Raw genomic sequence first — 17,530 nt, 5'->3', positions numbered from 1 at the left:
ATGGCAGGCTCAGAAAGTCCGGGAATTGGCCAGTCTGTGTGAGGTCTGGCAGACTCGACGTAGCAGACGTCTGTTCGAGATTCAGAGTTTCCGGCCCGTACGCGTCAGCCGCTCAAGGTCTGTCTGTCCGCCGTCTGATACCATCCACTGATTACCCTACCCCCGGGTCGCCATCAGTGCTCTTGTTGGCCGCCATCTCTCTCGCTGCCCGTCATCTCTATGACATGTATACAATCGACATGACCACAGGCTTTCATCGGATGGACAATCAAAGGCTCTACGTCAAGAAGAGCTATTCGAGCGAATCTTTGATGTTCCTTATGTGAAAGCTACATACCATCAAAATCACCGGGCATGGATTGATGCAGACCCAACCATTCGGGAAGCTCATGAACAAGCTGGACGTAAATCAGCGGGGCTCTGGAAGAGCCTTTTGTCTGCGCAACGTGCCGCGTCGTGACTCGAGGAGCTAAGAGGAGCCAGTTACTGCCCAACTTGGCCAATGGCGCATGACTTTAATCTTCAAATATTAGTGGCTGCTGGGCCACCGAGATAACCAGACAAAATAACTATTTACATCCCGGAGTTTGACATCATTTACCAGTGTGTCGCGCCAGTGAAACCCTCAACGGCAGTTGAATACCATTTCCAACTTCACCTTCTACTGTTGGAGACATCACCAAGCAAGCCTCCCGCCGGATAAGTTCGGTTTTATTAGTCGGAGCGAACTCAAACTTTCCAACTATCTCTGTCAGAAATGCCTGGATTTCGATCACCCTAAGTGAGCGTTCATATTAGATTTACTCCACCGTTGCCGGACAAACCCGTTAACACTCACGCGAAGCGCCATCCAATACAAGACCTCACTCCTCCGGTGAATGTCATTCTAGAAACAAATTGGGGTTCATGCGTGCTGCAAGATAGAGACCAACGCTTACAGATTGGAGTACACTCCTATTGACGTCGCCTTCTTCTCTTTCGCTATGCCATTAAGCCATCTATCCGGATTGAACACGTGCGCATCCTCGCCCCAGAGCTCCTTGTTTCTAACCGATACGAGCGCACTGTCAGAAAAAAGTATGTTGACGCTATGTGGAACCTCCTACCGGTTATACGCTGCAATTGATGCAACAATTCGGGTGCCCTTCGGAACTGGTAGCTCACGGATGACCTTCCCGGATCGCGTGGTGATTGGCTGTGACAACGGAAGGACGTCATCCTGGCTGGCGCATCGGTTTACATGATATACGACACAATAAAATCTCAGGACTTCCTACAATGGCAAGCGCAATGTTATAACAGCCCAAATATTGCTCGCACGATGCAACGCACTTTCATCACAGCAGCAGTATATGGCATAGCGTCAAAATCAGCGACTGTGAAGTTGACATCCCCGCGTGCGTGCACAGCGGCTTCTGTTTCCCATATCTCTGCCCGGAGACGGGATTGCATCTCAGGCCATCTGGCTAGCTCGAGAAGCGCCCAGCTGATAGTGTTCGAGGTCGTCTCATGACCTGCGAAGAGGATAGTACTGTGTAATTATAACAATCCATGATCAGAAAGCTGTGCAATTATGACAAACGGAACGGACTCACCGCATCTGAGCAATCAGTTCTTCTTCCGTTAACTTCGCCTTTGCATTTGCATCCATATTGGCTTTGACTGTGCTATAATTAGATGGCCTAGATCTGAATAAGGCTGTTGAGGGCGACGACCCACCAAGTAAGCTAAAGACATCTCGGCTGCCCTTGCCTTCTAATAGCATCCCTGCCTTGTCTTTCACCAGCTGCTTTGCAACAGATGTCGCCAGGTTACCTGACTCACGCATGCGCGCGATACGTGGGCTTTTGCTCATCGCGATGAAGTATTCGAGAATCTGAGGTGGGATATACTTTGAAATCCCCTGAAAGAGTACCTGCCCATCTGACGGAGATCCAAAGACGTCAGTCCTATTGCAACGAAGTTGCATTCAATTCAGATCAGTTAAGGGAAAGTCAGATGCTTGGCAATAGTCAAGACTGACATTATACTCCTGTATGAGCGCGCAAGAGCGTTTTCATTATTGTCAATGGAGCTGAAGCGGACATCAAAAGCAGCTGAAAGAGAGATGAGAAAAAGTGCTTGTGTACCCTATATAGCATGTACCTTCGCCGATAGCATCCAAGGTTGCGCGGGACAGCCAGGTAGGAATATTGAACACTACTGACCCATCCTTAGAGTTACTGATGATATCCATCCATTTGTTGCTCATCTGTGAGAATTTAAGTTATTGACAGGCGTTGAGAGGATTGAGTGACTTCGATGCCTACAGACTCGGCGCAGTTCTTGAATAATAATAGGAAGGCTTTGGACTCTGGTCCACCAAATCCAGGGAGCATTATTTTTCTGTGTCGTTTGTGATCGTCACCTTCAAAAGTCAACTGCAGATCATTCTATGTTTTGATTAAGTGGCTAAAGACCTACCATCCGCCCAGGTGATTCCCTTTCCGTTGATCATCTGGGAAACGGCGCGGCGATCATGCGGTTTTGGAAACCGATAGGCTGACTTTGCAAACATGTATTGCAGGGCGGCCGGGTCAGAAATCATCAATTGGTTTTCCTATGAGTCGGTGGAGGATCATGAAATGTATGCCGCAAGTGTGGATTTCATTACATACACCAAAAGGGCCCTTGAAACGAACGATATTCCCAAACTGAGCTTGCCACTTGAAGTCAGCCTCCGCTGCCTGACCTTGGTAGAGTTCTTTCAGATTCCCTGGTGGTCATATCAGCAGCGGAGGGATCCGGCAAGAGATAATATAGACATACCCATGACAAACGATGCAGACTCTGGACCAGGAACATCTGCCAAAGAGATACGAGAGTATCGATGGTACACCCCATAGACGATCGCTAGAGCCGCAAAACTAGCAGCGATAAAGACAGGATCCATGGTTACAAGAAATACAATGTCAAAAAGCATATGAAGGCAGCCTTATCAATGTCTCTCGTATGAACTAGATGACACTTAATGCATGATGCTTATTTCTGAGCACCGCACGTGCACGGAAGGAACGGGCCCGGAAATTGCCTATTCCTGATCTCTTTACAAGCTGATGATTGCGTGAATTCAATGCCGATGACATGACTTGGGGAGCAAAGAGAAAGATCAGATTTATGTGAAGCGTTGGGTATGTCATAGGGCTTTGCACCAAAGATTCATTATTCTGTAGGCGGTAAGTCAGCTCCAGCTCCTGGGAACTGCTCACACACAATCGGTTAAGACATCCGAATCCCCTGCCAGGAGCGTTATGACATATTTTCGATGACTCCCGCGTTCTGATTGTAGCCATGATGATTCGACAATCATCACCTCATCATGATGGAACGACACAGATATGACATAGTACTCACTCGCGTCCCTGCGAAACTAGGTCATGAGCGGTCCTCCGAGAACACCTCGCGGAGATTAATGGCTGACGGTCATCTACTGGCGCTTCTCGTAGGGTTGTCAGGATACATGACGAATCATTGATTGTTCGGCCTATAACTAGTTATCACTGGGGTATGACTCCCGTAGTCAGATCATGCAGAAAGAATATAGTCGTTCCTTCCGTATATGATGAATTTGAATTAAGTAGGACGATGGGTTGAACATTGTCTAAAGGCGGCCTCAGGAGGCGTGCCTATTCTTGCGGCAAGGCCACGTGTCAGTCATGTGACAATCATGATATTCGGCCTAAACACGAGTGACAAAATCTTACTGGCCCTGGTCTTCAAGCTTCAAGCGTCAAGCTGGACTCGCATGAACTTTTTATCGCAGACCCACATCGCCATTCGCTTTTCATGGTCCAACAGGCGCTCCTCAGTCTACGCAGGACACCATCGCAAAACTTAGTGACCCGTTGTCTCCTACCCTCCTTGCGGACGGACGCGCTGCTGTCCTTGCTTGAAAGATTCGGCTCGCGATTGCAATGGAGATGTCGGTGAAAGGGCCTTTCCTAGTATCCTCAGAGTCCCACAGAATGGTGCGGAAACAGATGCGGAAATAGCAGAGGCTATGCTCGAGACTATTACCCAGCTCTGAGCCTGATGACAATTCCAAGGACCTCGCGTTGAAACACAGACTATGTTATCGGAAACGATCAACGATCAGGCAGCTCATGTTTTGTCCTCCCTCTTTAGTGACACGCACTTCTATACCCGTTACGCGGTACTACAGTTTTTTTTTGCAAAATCCATCTTATTGTCCTTTGGGGTCGTAGACCCTATATCGGGCATAGCCTTATACACGGGGTTACTCCCGTGAGGACACTACAGTTACTCTCGGTGCTACTACAGAACCTCTGTTCTCAAGTTCAAGTACATTTCCTCAAGGCACTGCTGGTGCTTCCAGTGTCATTGCCATCTTGGCCAGAGGATAAGCGCGAGATCATTCGTAATGGTGTGTATTTTAGCTACTCCATCTCGTCCCACGCGTGGTGCACTGGCAGACCTGCTCATACTACCTATCTCGATAAAGCCAGATGTTGAACATAACTTGGTCCTCGCGTAGTCGTGCTCATCCTTAAGTTCCACCTGTAGCAAGGCATGTAAACGACAGTATCCGACGCAGGTCTACCTAAGCCGGTATAAGGTTCGTTGATTACCCTCACTAACACCAATACACTTTCAGAAAGCATCGTGAAATGCTCATTTCTCGAAGCCCTGACATACAGAAGGTACATTTGAAAAGCTCTTCAATACTGTCATGCGCGAAGGTGGATTAGAGGGAGGTGTGATCTCACAGTACGCACTTTGATGTGTCGACAGTCTGCTTTGATACAATAGCTCGAATCAGGTGATTAATGTCCTCTGCTCGAAGTTCATTTCCATTGGTCTCTACGTCGATAAAGTTACTTCCGCGAAACGTCTCTTCCAGTGCTGTTATGCTCCATTTTGCCCTTACTGTCCAATCTTTCACTGCAAGATTCAGGCCTATAAGAGTTTGCACTGCAATCAAAAAGTGGTAAATGTGTCACTCGTGTTTGGTACCATGGGAATGCTAGTCGGGTCTAAAGGCAGCGTCAGTAAATTCCAACATTCTTCCTACATTCGTTTCATGGTCTCCGCAGCGTCAAGAACAATCCGTTTAGACGGTGTCAGTTGCTACATAATAGACTCGCTTTTCTAAAATAAAATAAAAATAACTATCCGTCTTCGTGCGAGGCTTTATCGAACTATTATCGAACTAGACCTCGCGTCGACGCCCGTAGTCGTAAAAGAAATTTTCATTTGTACACTACACACATCAGCAAACCGATGAAGTTTTGATAAGAGCATGTATCACGAGATATAGTTCAAATAACAAGAATCAACATAATTCTGCCATGGGCCTGGAGTAAGACAAGGGTTATATTCTAAGTAAGTTCGAGACACGAGAACGCAAATAGAATGAGGTCTAGAGTCGTGACCAGTCAACTCTATAAGGAACATATTTGTTTTGACTTTCATCATGGTATCATAGAGTTGATGTTCCGAAGTAGATCTGTATATGTAGAAGAGACGTGAATTTCTCCAGTCAAACAGACATATGAATAAGGTTCAACGACCCATGATTCCTGCTACTTTGATGCGCATTGAATGAGCAGTGTTGTTATCGCAGGTATTGATCAGCGTTTTTGATCTTATCTGCTGCTTCGAAATACTATCGCTTCCCCATTAGGCAGTAGCGGCAGTGACTTGACTCACTGACTCTAGTCATTCCACATCGAGTTGGTAGATTTATATTCATACCCTCAACATCACAGGCATGGCGTCGACGTTTGAAGTGGAGGCGAAGTACGACTTAATTACGCGGAGGCTGCAAGAAGTCTTAGGCGGCGACTCGATCAAGGCTATTCTTGCAGAAGGTAGACCGCCAAAGGCTTACTGGGGTGCGTCCGCTCATCTCTGATCGAATATTCGAACTGACGCTCCATGCATTGACCAGGTACTGCACCAACCGGAAGGCGTATGTATAACATGTATGCTGCACTCAACCCGATAACTAAGAGGCTCCGTAGCACACATCGGTTACTTCGTCGCATTAACCAAAATCGCTGATTTCTTGAGAGCTGGTGTGGAGGTCAAGATCTTACTTGCTGGTACATCCAACAACACTCCCTTTATGCGAGCAATGGTTACTGAACGAGATTCTATAGATGTACATGCTTTCCTCGACAACCTAAAGGCTCCTTTAGAACTTGTCGCCCACCGGACAAAATACTACGAATTTCTCCTTCGCACCGTCTTCACCTCATTAGGGATACCCACATCAAAATTAATATTTGTTCAAGGCTCAGATTACCAGCTTACTCGCGAGTATAACCTCGACAACTACAGGTTATGCGCAACCGTAACAGAGCATGATGCGAAGAAGGCCGGCGCAGAGGTCGTAAAACAAGTCGAGAGTCCACTTATCAGTGGCCTGCTTTACCCTGGCTTGCAGGCTCTTGATGAGCAGTACCTCGGTGTTGACTTCCAGTTCGGTGGGATCGACCAGGTGTGTGCATCTGCGAATCAGATAATGGACCTCCGATTGACGTCTTCTGGTTGCAGCGTAAAATTTTCACATTCGCAGAACTCTACCTTCCTCGATTAGGCTATGCCAAACGCGCCCACCTTATGAACCCCATGGTTCCAGGTCTCATGGGGGGTAAGATGTCATCTTCGGATCCAGATTCGAAGATAGACTTCCTTGACCCTCCCGAAGCTGTCAAGCGCAAGATCAAGAAAGCTTTCTGCGAGGAGGGCAACATCACAGAGAATGGACTTCTCGCTTTCATTAAAACTGTACTCATACCGATAAGTCAGCTTCGCATCGAGCGTCGGAAAGGAGAGACAGGTGTAGACAGTGAAGAAGGCCAGGGTGCTACTGGCGACCAAAATCCATTTGTAGACGATGATGCACCGGAGGGGATGGTGTTTACTATCAGACGAGAGGGCAAATTCGGTGGTCCCCCAAGTCATTACAAGGACTACCAGGAGCTGGAGGATGATTTTTCAGCGAAGAAAGTTCACCCTGGTGATCTCAAGACAGCTGTGAACAAGGCGATTGATAGCCTGTTGGCGCCAATTCGGAAGGCCTTTGCTGAGTCTTCAGAGTGGCAAGAAATAGAGAAATTGGCGTACCCAGATCCAAATGCGAAAACGGAACTTAAGAAGAAAAAGGTTGGTCGTTTCTCTCGAATTAATACTCATACTGAGCATTTATGCTAGGAAAAGGTCTACCATCCGCCTCCGCCAGGTAAAGGCAAGAATGCACAGGTAATCAAAGCCTCTGCCGAATCTAGTGAACCACCACTACCTATCAGCGAAAATACTCAACCGGGTGCTACTGGCGAGCTCTAGGATGATTTTAATTAGCCATGAGTATGAGAAGTACGACACATGGAATGTATAATTGACATGGACATGCACGAATTGAGAAGAGTGATTAGATGAGTGGGGACGAGTAAGTTATGGGTAAGATGCATTGTTTGGTATAGCGAAACGGACGTAGAAGCAGCAGATCAAGAACGTTGGCGGTCTTTTTCTCGACTGCTCTTTGTGTCGATCCTCACGTATTCACTTTCATCTGGATGTCCGTCTACGTCCTTTTTGATGGCCACGTATGATTCTCCAAGAATCTGCATCGCAACAGCCCGCATCTGGGCTTTAGGGCGGGATATTGTCAAATCCTCGAGGACGCGGTCACAAGTTTCGCGCAATACAGACTCGATTTCAAGTTTCGTGCCCTGATAATATCGTCAAACATGTCATTGGTTTCGAATAGAAAATGAAGAACCTTGAAAAGGGCCTGAATGCCTTTCTCAGCAGCCTGCTCTTCTAATTTCTTCTTCTCCTCCGGAGAAAGGTTTCCAGCTTTCTCTGCTGCTGCAATTTGATCAAAGACGCTTTTCAATTCGATCGCCGATCGCAGTGTTGACACACTGCCTCATGTCAATCTAAGACAGCATTAACAGTTCTCAGTACTTACGTTTCACTGAATACGTGGTATTTCCCTTGGACGTTATGGAACCAGCCGCCGACTCCAAACAATGTTTGATTCGTAGCAAGATAATGCTTTGCTTTCGAGACATAGACGAAGCCTATGGCCTGCAAAAGCTCGACACCATAAGACTCCTTCTTGAGATCCCTGGAAAGAACATTTCAGCAAGTGCAACGTGTATGTGCACGATATACGCACTCCGCTTCAAGCTGGCAGATAGTGCGCCAGCTATTTGTGACATCAAGGTCATATGGACCTGTTGCGGACTCCGTAAATATGCTAAGTTTCCGCTGAAGGTTCTCCACGCTGCAAAAGTCGTTAATCTCACAGAATTACAAAGTATGAAATCTTACAGTTTCTGGACTCGCTCTGCACGAGCTGCTGCTTTCTGGGAACACTATTGTGAGATTTTTGTGGAATTAAACAGAAAGGGAGTACCTCTGCCGCCACTTTTTTCTCTTTCTCCTCCTTTCGAGCTTTCTCCTCTTCACTCAGGATCTCCTTGCCCTTTGCATCACGTTTCACGTCCTTGTGGTCTTCGCTCTCATTTTCTTCTACCTCTTGTAGGGCAGCTTTCATATCCTTCGCAAGACTGATCTGGCCGATTATTGGCGCAAACCTCTCTCCACCGAACATCGCCCCAAATATTTCCTCCGGGTCGACGAAACCTCCTTCTGGCTGACTCTCCTTGGGACCAAACTCGTTATATTTCTTGCGGAGCTCTGTGTCTGATAGGGTCTGATACGCAATGGCAATCTCCTTAAATCTTTCCTCCGCGTGTGGGTCATCGCGATTCTTGTCAGGATGATGCTTTATTGCAAGCCGTCCTTGATAAAGCAGGTAAGTAAGAGGTCTATCATCATCAATCAAGGTACACCATACGGTATGATTTTTTGATATCATCTGTGCTTGCATCTATGGGAACACCTAGAAGGTCATAGTACCCTGTTTCCAAAGGTTTCTCCTGCGTGCCGATCTTACGACCTTTCCTGGCATTTGAAGGTGGTGGAGTACTTCCAGAGCCTATCGGATTATGCGAAGGCGTTGAGCTCGACGTAGTGGAGTAGCCAGGTGGTAGCTGCGTAGGATAGAACGCATGTGTGTAGATTGATTGGCACTTAAAGCAACGGACGCGCAACAATGTACCCTGTGCCGGAGTAGGAGACGGCACTGAAAATTCAACCTGAACGTTACAATGTTCGCACTGAGAGCGTATGTGGGGGGTATACTGGCGTGACTGCTGGACTGGATATGCAGAACTCATTGTGGTCGTTCAGAGACTGGCGAAAGGGTCGAAGGCAGCTGAGTCTGCTGACTGAAGTAGTAACCAAGTACTAGCCTTGAAAGGAAATTATGGTCGTCCAATCCAGGCCAACCCTTTCCAAGTTCGGCATCAAATCCCATTTGTGATGTACATCAATCGTATGTCTCCCATATATGTGCAATACAATCTACTGATATACCCAGATGGTAGCAGATATAGCAAAAACAATACTGTACGAAGTTTACCCTACTAGCCCAAATAATGAAAAGAAAAATACATCTAGCTTGCAAGTCGTATGTATAATTGTGAAATTGTGAAAAGAAATGTGTCATCAACGGAAACGGTCATCTAAAGAACCAGTCATCAAAAAAAAAGAAATTACACCGGCACATCCGCCAGGTCAGCTTGTTCGTTTACTACCGTGATGGTCATGTTCGCATCGTCGAGCTTTGCGTCAAGGTGAGTACCCAGTTGAGCAGGATTTACGGGGTTACCGTGTTTTGGTTGGGGTATGTGGTCCGTACTGCGGTCATAGAATATTGATACTGAAATGAATTGAAGAAAGACAACTGCAAAGAGGAACCAAAATGTTGCGGCTCGTCCATAATACTCATGTGGGCCCCCATGGATGGCCTCCACGGATGTCTCTATCGAGCTGACACCAGCGAGGCCAATTGCTGATCCAAATTGAAGAGCGCCGTTAAAGATGGCACCAACTGTGCCGGCCATGGATGAAGGTGCGGCTTGAAAAATAGCAATGCTGTAATTACAACAATTAAAAGTGTTCATGAAACCACGATAATTCGAACTTACTTTGTGTGTGTATACGTCAGCATGGCCCCTGCACTCCCCAGAGTAAAAGCCGGGAATATATATAGCCAATAATCCTGGGGCCTCCCCCCGCCAAGCGCCAGCAATACGGTCGCGACCATGCAAAAGGATAGACCACTGAGAATAATCCATTTCGGACTGAAGATGCGAGAAAGCGATCCCGTGAAACTCATAGCGAAAGCTATGACACCAATCGGGAACCTGGTAAGTAAAAAAAATCTTAATGACAGACAACATGGTGTAACATCGAAGACCTTACATGTGTACAGCCGACGATATAACCGACCACTCAAATACGTTTTGCCACAGGGTGGTAAAAATTGTGGATACCGTGCTCCACCAAAGGTATGGTAAGAGCGCGACGGCAAAAAGAATGGAGAAATTGTGGTAAAACCATGTCCGGGGTGGTCTGTAATAAGATCAGCCAATATTCGGTAGTTGGTGCAGGCATCCCTGATGACATACATCGCAGCTTTGTCCACGGGTATGAGTGTTTCCCAGTAGAAAAACCCAATCACCATTAAAATTGATATGATTAGTGGGACCAGCACTATTGCGGATCCCCAGCCATCAGTGGAGCCGGATGTCACAGCAAAGATAAACAAAATCAAGGCAACTATCAGAGCTCGTGAGCGATGCGAAGTACAGCATGCTGAAAATTCATACCAGTTAGGATGCTTACGCCGATTAAGTCAAGACTTTTCCATTTCGTTGCTGCAGGCTCAAAATTGTCTGTGGTCTTTGAAATTTCTGGTGGTATGATGAAGACACATGCCAGAGCCACTGGCACAGCCACAATGGCTACAAACCAGAATACCCAATGGTAAGATGCCCATTCGACGAACATTGCACCGATCATGAGACCGAGGACTATGAAGGGGAACCATGAAGCTAGTCATGGATAATTAGCTAGGCGGGATTCTCACCGTTAGCGACGCAGCCACAGCCTCCAAATAATCCTATTGCCCGAGCTTGTTCAAGCGGTTCAGGAAATACGTTGACCAGGAGTGTTAGGGCAGAGGGAATTGTCATTGAAGAAGCTGAGAAGCGATCTTTGTCAGCAAAACCGTCAGACCGGCGGGAATGCTTACCTATTCCACTCAAGGCTCTAAGAACAATGACCGGAATGGTGTCATTAACAAATCCAGCGCACAGCGAGATGACACCAAGACCAGCTACACCCCCGATGAACGCACTTTCTGTGAGCCCATTAATGTCACTATCTAACAGGTACGGCATGGTACTAACTTGGGTTGTATACGTCGCTAATGCGACCGCTCTAAACAATGCGTTGAAGTACAAGGTCAGAATCAATGGGATGAGCACGCACGATGAGCAGAAAAGATGCAAAGGTCAACTGGAATGCACTGATGATCCAAGTGGATTGACTTTCACTCATACCCATGGATACCTCGAGTGCAGGGATTGCAGAGAAGAGAGCTGAGTTATTGAAGGCATCTAAGAACTGGGCGAGACAGAATATAACCAGTAAAATTAGTCTGCGAGTAAGAGAAAGTTTTTTGGGTCCATGATCAACCAGCGTTTCAGCCGGGGAAAGAGGCGGGAGTGGCAGCATCGCACTCAAAAACTACAAACAAGATACTGCGGTTTGTCAGTTCAGGAGCGAAAAGGGAGGTTATAAATGTTCTATGTCGAAATGGATGGATGGCTTCACATTATAAGAGGTATCTCCATGGCCAGCGTGAATCAGACACATGACGCATCTCGACACTAGTGAAGATCTCGGTTATGTGCAGGGATTCTGGATGTGTCATTCCCGTCGAATTCCCCCGAGGGTTTGTTAGAGCATCGTCGCCCCTTAGAGTAAAATTTGACTCAAAGGAGCTTGACTCAGATGAGATTTTCTCCATTTGCTTGGTTATCTGTATGCCCGTTTCACGCTCCCTGGGGTTAACAAAGGCAATTGTGTCACTCGCGGTGAATGAGAGTCGGACGAAGGCGATATGAGAATCACCTAATACTCAGATGGAAGGAAGGCAGCTGCATTGTGCAACGCATCACAATTTACGATCCAGACTCTCCGGACAGACGGCTAGGATAGCGAGAGTGTTCGTAAAATTTGTGTCAACATAACGCGGGTCTGTCAAACCACAAATATTCCAATCAGGTCCAACTCTTTTGATGAAAACGACCATTTAGAAAAATAAATCACTTACTCTATGATATCGGTGACATTCGCATTATGGATATAATCTGTGACGACATGGTAGAACGAGAACGACTCATGTGATGTCCTCGAACGTGACAATGTTAATGTGACACTTCGTGCGCCGTGATTTAGAATTCTCTATCTTCTTCCCTTGTTCCTGGCCAGTAATAGTACGTCCTACTGTGAGCACCACAAACATTCCTAATAATCCTTTTATTTTTGTTCAGCCGAGAATGCCGCATCCAAGAGAATGTGCAAGCAATACATTTTAAGGGCCAACTTGGCACATATCGTTATAATGGGGTACGATAAACTTAGGGCCCTTTTGACGGCCTTACGTTGAACTGGCCCTTTGGTTTTTTCCGACATTATTTCATCTCGAGACCCAAGGTGTTTTTAAATATGTACTATTGACGTCTACGGTCTACCACATCGCTGAACCGGAAACAGAATAAGGAATCTTGCGGCTGTATGCCGCCATGAGTTTACGAAGCTGGAGAACTCCTAATTATGACGCGTGTTCACAATTCGTCGTCACTGATGCAACTGCCACCAACCGTGACGGACTTTGATTGATTGGCCTCATGTACGACGAACGCGTCGACATTTTGCGTGAGTGTTTTAGATCCACGCGTTGTTGTCCAGTGCAAGCGCTTTGTGTTGACCGTGTCAGCAGCTCATACCTTGATGCGGACGATCGCAATCTAGGTGTCGAAATTGGTCTGTCTTCTTCACGCGGACCGTTTTTGATTATTTACAAGAGACTATGGTGCGCGCCGGCTCTTCTACTCTATGGCACCAAAAGACAATCGGCGGGAATACGCCGTGTGCCCCTCCGCATTTCAGGCGTCAGCATTCAGTCGATCATTACCACATGTTCTTATCACTCTCGTCCTCACAAACGATTTGACTAATGGAATTGTAGCCCTGGCGTATATTACCCTCGTCAGATGAAATCATTCATCTCAGTTGATCCACTGATCTGTAAACCCACACCGTCAATCCCACCACGTTCGTAAGTACGTCGGATCAATTTCCTGGACCCGTGGTATCTCTGACTCGATCAGCTGTCAGCACACTCGTGTTGCTCCCATCGCCTGCACGCCGTCAGCATTACGCTAGATCCAGTTGGAAATTATATCCTAGTATGTACACGACAATGCGTGGTTTTCTGCAGTCCCTGGCCCCGATGGTCCTTTCCGAGTCCTGACATCCTCGCGCCGAAAGTTACAATTCAAGGGTTCTGTTATGTCAGGAATACGTTTCGAGTTACCGAGTAATTCAACATTACAGGGCCAACACAACCTGAGGACGTTCGGCTCAATAAAAGAATAAAACGAATATTCCCTTCATGCATAACGTTTTATCTAAAGCAAAGACGCGGACCGATAGCATACGCTTCTCTCATTACGTTTATGTCCAAGTCCTATATCTGCACCTCCATCTCGCAAGTTTCTCGTGACCTGATAGAGCCGCCGGCTCCATTCCACATACATTCGGCTTCTCTGTATCTTAATACTGGAATGCCCGCGGCCCGCGGCAGTACTTACTTCGAAGAGAACTCTTAACACACGATCGGGTTTGAGGGAATGAGCGCGAGCAAGGATGGAGCATTTTCCGCGTTTTCCGATCACGTTGTTTATCACTGGCATGTTGAGGGAAAGCAGGTGCCCCTGTTGTGTTTTGCCGATATTAATCCGACCTAAAGATCGAATCGCTCGAATTTTAAAATCCTACTTCTGAGCGACCTTGCAGCATTTGGAATAAAAATGTGCGGTTCCTGGTCAGAATCGAATTTCTTCCACCAATCAGAGAGCTCGATCCCTCGAACTTCAAGCGTCGACGTAAAAGTCAGTTCGAGCAGATAGACAATATGGATAATTGATCAGATAACGCGTAAACAAGAACGCACACTAACGGCAATATGTACCAACAAGAGCTCCTCCCTGCCCAAGACATGCAACCTAATTTCTGAATCATAGCCAGCGCGTGCTGGTTCGATATCTCCCTAAAGCTCGTTACATTGGCGTACGAAATACGGCATGTGACAGTGTGACACCTGTACATATTTCAGGATGAACCATCATTGGAGACTGGCAGCCTCTACTATCAGCACCTTTGGAGGCTAGCGTCATTGACACACTGTTTGTAAGGGCTGGATGTAATTGGACTCGTGTTACATCCGGAAACGACGAGACTCACGGGGATATATCATGCTGTTGGTGGGATTCTGTTCGAAATCGAAGTCTATGTGGTTGATGTAACCATTGTTCTGTCATTGGTCAATGAGCCGTTCACTCTCTTCGACCAAACGTTCTTCACAAGTCGGTCGTCTCCTAATCCAGAGCGACCCACACTCATCTTAGGCAAAAGATCGGTGCCACTTCCTGAGATCCCATCCAATCCGCGGGTATGTGAGGTTCATCGATTGATAGAAGAAAAGACCATCCTAGGAGGTAGGGTGATCGAAAAATCAAAAGATGTTAAATCACGTCGCCAACTACGTTGGTTCAAAATGCAATTGGTGCTGCCCCATGTTTCGAAATACAGTGCATCAGCCTGTTGTCGCGCTGGTCAAACAAAATACGAGATACGAAATATCAATGCTGCATGAAGCCAATGATTTGAATGTTGAAAAATATACATAAAGAACTCACCGGCACCCATCGTGTTACCTGAACGCATATTCAATGGAACATTTGGGTCCATCATTGCGCGTACTGATGCACCGTTAAGGAGACGGCAACATTTTGCTAGAATTGTGTTGTCGTCCAGGTGATCCATTATCTCGCCAAGGTTGCGGGCCCCATACAAGCCACAGACCTGGGCAGCAGTGGGCACTAATGTTACGGGGTGATCGTCCTGCGTCCTGCAGAACAGCCTGGACTTCAGTTAACATGCAACTTCACTACATAGTACGATGCCCCCTGGGTACTAGATCAATAAGTCAGTTGTTCCATCGAAGGTCCAGCCACATTGATGGCCAGGAGCCAGGATTCGAAATTTATTCATGGACCGTATCTAGACAAGCCACGTCACGGTCGAGGCTCAGCACTGTCCATAGTATTAGTAACTTCAAGCGCCGAGCGGGTTTGTCCGCCGCCGCCCGCATTGTTATTGCATTGAACCACCATCAACGTCGACGTAACATCGTTATGGCATATATTCTTGACTTTGGTACCCCCGTCAATACAGCTCTCCTCATCTACATTCTCTACTCCGTGCAGAAGATCGTTTTTCCTTCCACATCCATACCTAAAACAATCCCCAGCGAATTCAAGCATGGTTACTCATGGATGCCTAAGGAACACCCTCCCACTGTGTTGTTCAAGACATATACCCCGAAGACACTGGAACCATTCAGTGGCAAGGACGGAGGTAGAATTTTGCTTGCCATCAACAGCATCGTGTTCGACGTAACAGCGGGGAGGAACTTTTACGGGCCAGGTACATTTACTTGCCTCGTCAATTCATCTTAAGGACCGACTCACACTATATAGATGGCATGTATGGTAATTTTGCTGGTCGTGACGCATCTCGTGGTATGGCCAAGCAGTCCTTTGACTTGGGTGGGTGAACCACAGGACACTCCTTGCACAACGCCTAATTCATATGCTGTCAGATATGCTAACGGCAGTAGACCAACCTCTTGACAAGCTCCAAGATCTCCGATCAGACGAAATGTAAGAAACTATTTACTTCCATCTTTGCGTTGCTTATAGGGTTGACATTTGCTTAGCGAGAACATGAAAGGTAAGGTCAAATTAGTCGCTTGAACAGCAGTAATCACTCATATTGAGATACACAGGATGGATTGACCACTTCTCTAATAAATATGTCATTTGCGGAAAGCTTGTTGAGAATGATGCTGCGTGATTGAATCTGTATCATGTCATGGATAACTCTCGCGTGTAATCCATTGATAAACTAGATTATGTGCTCGCAGCGTCGACGAGCCCGTGTCATTTCCCGCTTTCGTGATTCTGCACAGCACATATCCATGTACTATAGTGTCGAGGTTGTTTGTGTTATATATGTATAGAATTTGATAACGACATTACCGAAACGCGATCGGATGGTGACTGTGTTAACCTTTATTGATCGCGAACGACGCGGTTGGCGGCTCTTGCAGAACCAAGATCTAGTTCTACCTGATTCATGGACATCGACGACGATGACTTTTTCACAAACCTCGACCGACCTGGCCGTGCTGCTAACAATAATACCTTTCAGGAGCGACTTCGACAAGCCCCACGAGATGACGACGGTGCAGAAATACCAGATGCACCTCCCTTCATGCTCGAAGAAGAGGAAGAAACACCACTACAGCAACTTATAAGACATTGGATGAATGAGCGGCACTCGCCTGATATTCTCCTAAATGAAGGAGAGTTATTGGCGGGACTGCTTGACCACATCAGGAGTCAGGTTGGTGAGCCATGTCGTGACCTTAGAATGTCCAGCAGACAAATCTGACTCGATGACTATGCAGTCTGAGACGGTGCAACTCCTTCGCACAGACCCCACATCCTCTGAGGAGGAGCACTTCCGCATCATGCTCGTTCAGACGGAGGTAGAACGAGTCAAATTTATAGTGAGGTCATACCTCCGCACCCGTCTATTCAAGGTCATTTCCTCCTTTCTACTCCATTTTTCAGATACTACATCATGTATTACAGATCGAGAAGTTTGCTCGGTATATCATGACCAACCCTGAAGTCCAGCAGCGGCTCTCAGAAAGCGAAGTCGAGCATGCGCGTCGGTATGTTGTGGCCCTCGCGAGAAATAGCATGAGAGTTCACCATGTCCCCAGGTTTGCCCGTTTAACTGATCAACATTTCTATCATTCGGTTCTGCAGAGTTTGCCAGAGACTCAGCAGACCCTTGATGATCAACCTCCTTTTGTGCCTTCCATGGGTACGGAAGTCAGCATTTCATTGAAAGAGTGGTACTTACGATCGTATCTAGTTACTGAACCAGACAAGGCTCGTGCAGTCTTTGTACTTGCTCGACAAGATTGTCCACCAGTGCGGCTCCCAGAGTATGTTGCTGAATATCGACCGATGTTGATTTCTCTAATCAGACCTACAGTGGGACCGCATTAGATATGCGGAAAGGGCATATATCTCTAACTCCGTATTCGGTGGTAGAGCAACTGATTGCTCGGGGCGAGGTAGAACTTGTGTAGGTCCTAGATTATGCTGTACAGTACAACTGGTCAGATACGATGGACGAAGGGATATGGGATATGATGAGAACGATAAATATTACGAGG

General features: G+C 46.8%; 7 protein-coding genes across 7 annotated transcripts; 4 read left to right on the top strand and 3 right to left on the bottom strand.

Annotated features, from left to right (window-relative positions):
* Positions 1 to 593: 593 nt before the first annotated feature.
* On the bottom strand, positions 594 to 2,932 carry BJ212DRAFT_1260796 (cytochrome P450; the record flags this gene model as incomplete). Its single annotated transcript, XM_041330136.1, has 13 exons — positions 594 to 777; positions 839 to 886; positions 939 to 1,046; positions 1,107 to 1,273; positions 1,333 to 1,531; positions 1,596 to 1,662; positions 1,720 to 1,949; positions 2,024 to 2,096; positions 2,146 to 2,251; positions 2,310 to 2,407; positions 2,464 to 2,599; positions 2,658 to 2,755; positions 2,809 to 2,932. 13 exons carry the CDS (start codon positions 2,930 to 2,932, stop codon positions 594 to 596), a joined length of 1,638 nt encoding a protein of 545 aa, XP_041198405.1.
* Positions 2,933 to 5,688: 2,756 nt separating this feature from the next.
* On the top strand, positions 5,689 to 7,428 carry BJ212DRAFT_1321900 (tRNA synthetases class I-domain-containing protein). The gene is made up of 6 exons (XM_041334432.1): positions 5,689 to 5,894; positions 5,951 to 5,971; positions 6,024 to 6,104; positions 6,162 to 6,502; positions 6,559 to 7,170; positions 7,219 to 7,428. Exons 1-6 carry the CDS (start codon positions 5,771 to 5,773, stop codon positions 7,348 to 7,350), a joined length of 1,311 nt encoding a protein of 436 aa, XP_041198404.1. The 5' UTR covers positions 5,689 to 5,770; the 3' UTR covers positions 7,351 to 7,428.
* Positions 7,429 to 9,340, bottom strand: BJ212DRAFT_1321897 (DnaJ-domain-containing protein). The gene is made up of 7 exons (XM_041334431.1): positions 8,873 to 9,340; positions 8,429 to 8,817; positions 8,344 to 8,378; positions 8,189 to 8,296; positions 7,979 to 8,137; positions 7,787 to 7,931; positions 7,429 to 7,736 (listed from the first exon to the last, which is right to left on the bottom strand). The coding sequence occupies exons 1-7, from the start codon at positions 9,252 to 9,254 to the stop codon at positions 7,512 to 7,514; spliced, it is 1,443 nt and encodes a 480-aa protein (XP_041198403.1). The 5' UTR covers positions 9,255 to 9,340; the 3' UTR covers positions 7,429 to 7,511.
* A 292-nt stretch (positions 9,341 to 9,632) lies between these two features.
* BJ212DRAFT_1444415 (major facilitator superfamily domain-containing protein) lies at positions 9,633 to 11,661 on the bottom strand (the record flags this gene model as incomplete). The annotated part of the gene is made up of 9 exons (XM_041337956.1): positions 9,633 to 10,014; positions 10,068 to 10,286; positions 10,345 to 10,494; positions 10,551 to 10,701; positions 10,752 to 10,955; positions 11,012 to 11,125; positions 11,177 to 11,284; positions 11,334 to 11,364; positions 11,416 to 11,661. 9 exons carry the CDS (start codon positions 11,659 to 11,661, stop codon positions 9,633 to 9,635), a joined length of 1,605 nt encoding a protein of 534 aa, XP_041198402.1.
* A 1,178-nt stretch (positions 11,662 to 12,839) lies between these two features.
* BJ212DRAFT_1295796 (uncharacterized protein) lies at positions 12,840 to 13,590 on the top strand (the record flags this gene model as incomplete). Its single annotated transcript, XM_041332357.1, has 5 exons — positions 12,840 to 12,867; positions 12,901 to 13,024; positions 13,181 to 13,270; positions 13,330 to 13,400; positions 13,433 to 13,590. 5 exons carry the CDS (start codon positions 12,840 to 12,842, stop codon positions 13,588 to 13,590), a joined length of 471 nt encoding a protein of 156 aa, XP_041198401.1.
* A 1,688-nt stretch (positions 13,591 to 15,278) lies between these two features.
* Positions 15,279 to 16,322, top strand: BJ212DRAFT_1321883 (cytochrome b5-like heme/steroid binding domain-containing protein). Its single transcript, XM_041334430.1, has 5 exons — positions 15,279 to 15,702; positions 15,756 to 15,824; positions 15,878 to 15,938; positions 15,995 to 16,008; positions 16,064 to 16,322. The coding sequence occupies exons 1-5, from the start codon at positions 15,411 to 15,413 to the stop codon at positions 16,129 to 16,131; spliced, it is 504 nt and encodes a 167-aa protein (XP_041198400.1). The 5' UTR covers positions 15,279 to 15,410; the 3' UTR covers positions 16,132 to 16,322.
* A 91-nt stretch (positions 16,323 to 16,413) lies between these two features.
* On the top strand, positions 16,414 to 17,443 carry BJ212DRAFT_1475976 (uncharacterized protein; the record flags this gene model as incomplete). The annotated part of the gene is made up of 6 exons (XM_041339308.1): positions 16,414 to 16,683; positions 16,748 to 16,882; positions 16,935 to 17,017; positions 17,069 to 17,172; positions 17,224 to 17,296; positions 17,347 to 17,443. The coding sequence occupies 6 exons, from the start codon at positions 16,414 to 16,416 to the stop codon at positions 17,441 to 17,443; spliced, it is 762 nt and encodes a 253-aa protein (XP_041198399.1).
* Positions 17,444 to 17,530: the final 87 nt, after the last annotated feature.

This window comes from Suillus subaureus, assembly GCF_016647635.1.
Source record: "Suillus subaureus strain MN1 chromosome Unknown BJ212scaffold_3, whole genome shotgun sequence".
NCBI lineage: Eukaryota > Fungi > Basidiomycota > Agaricomycetes > Boletales > Suillaceae > Suillus > Suillus subaureus.
Note: the sequence above shows the minus strand (reverse complement) of the source record. Positions and strands in the feature narration are given on the sequence as shown.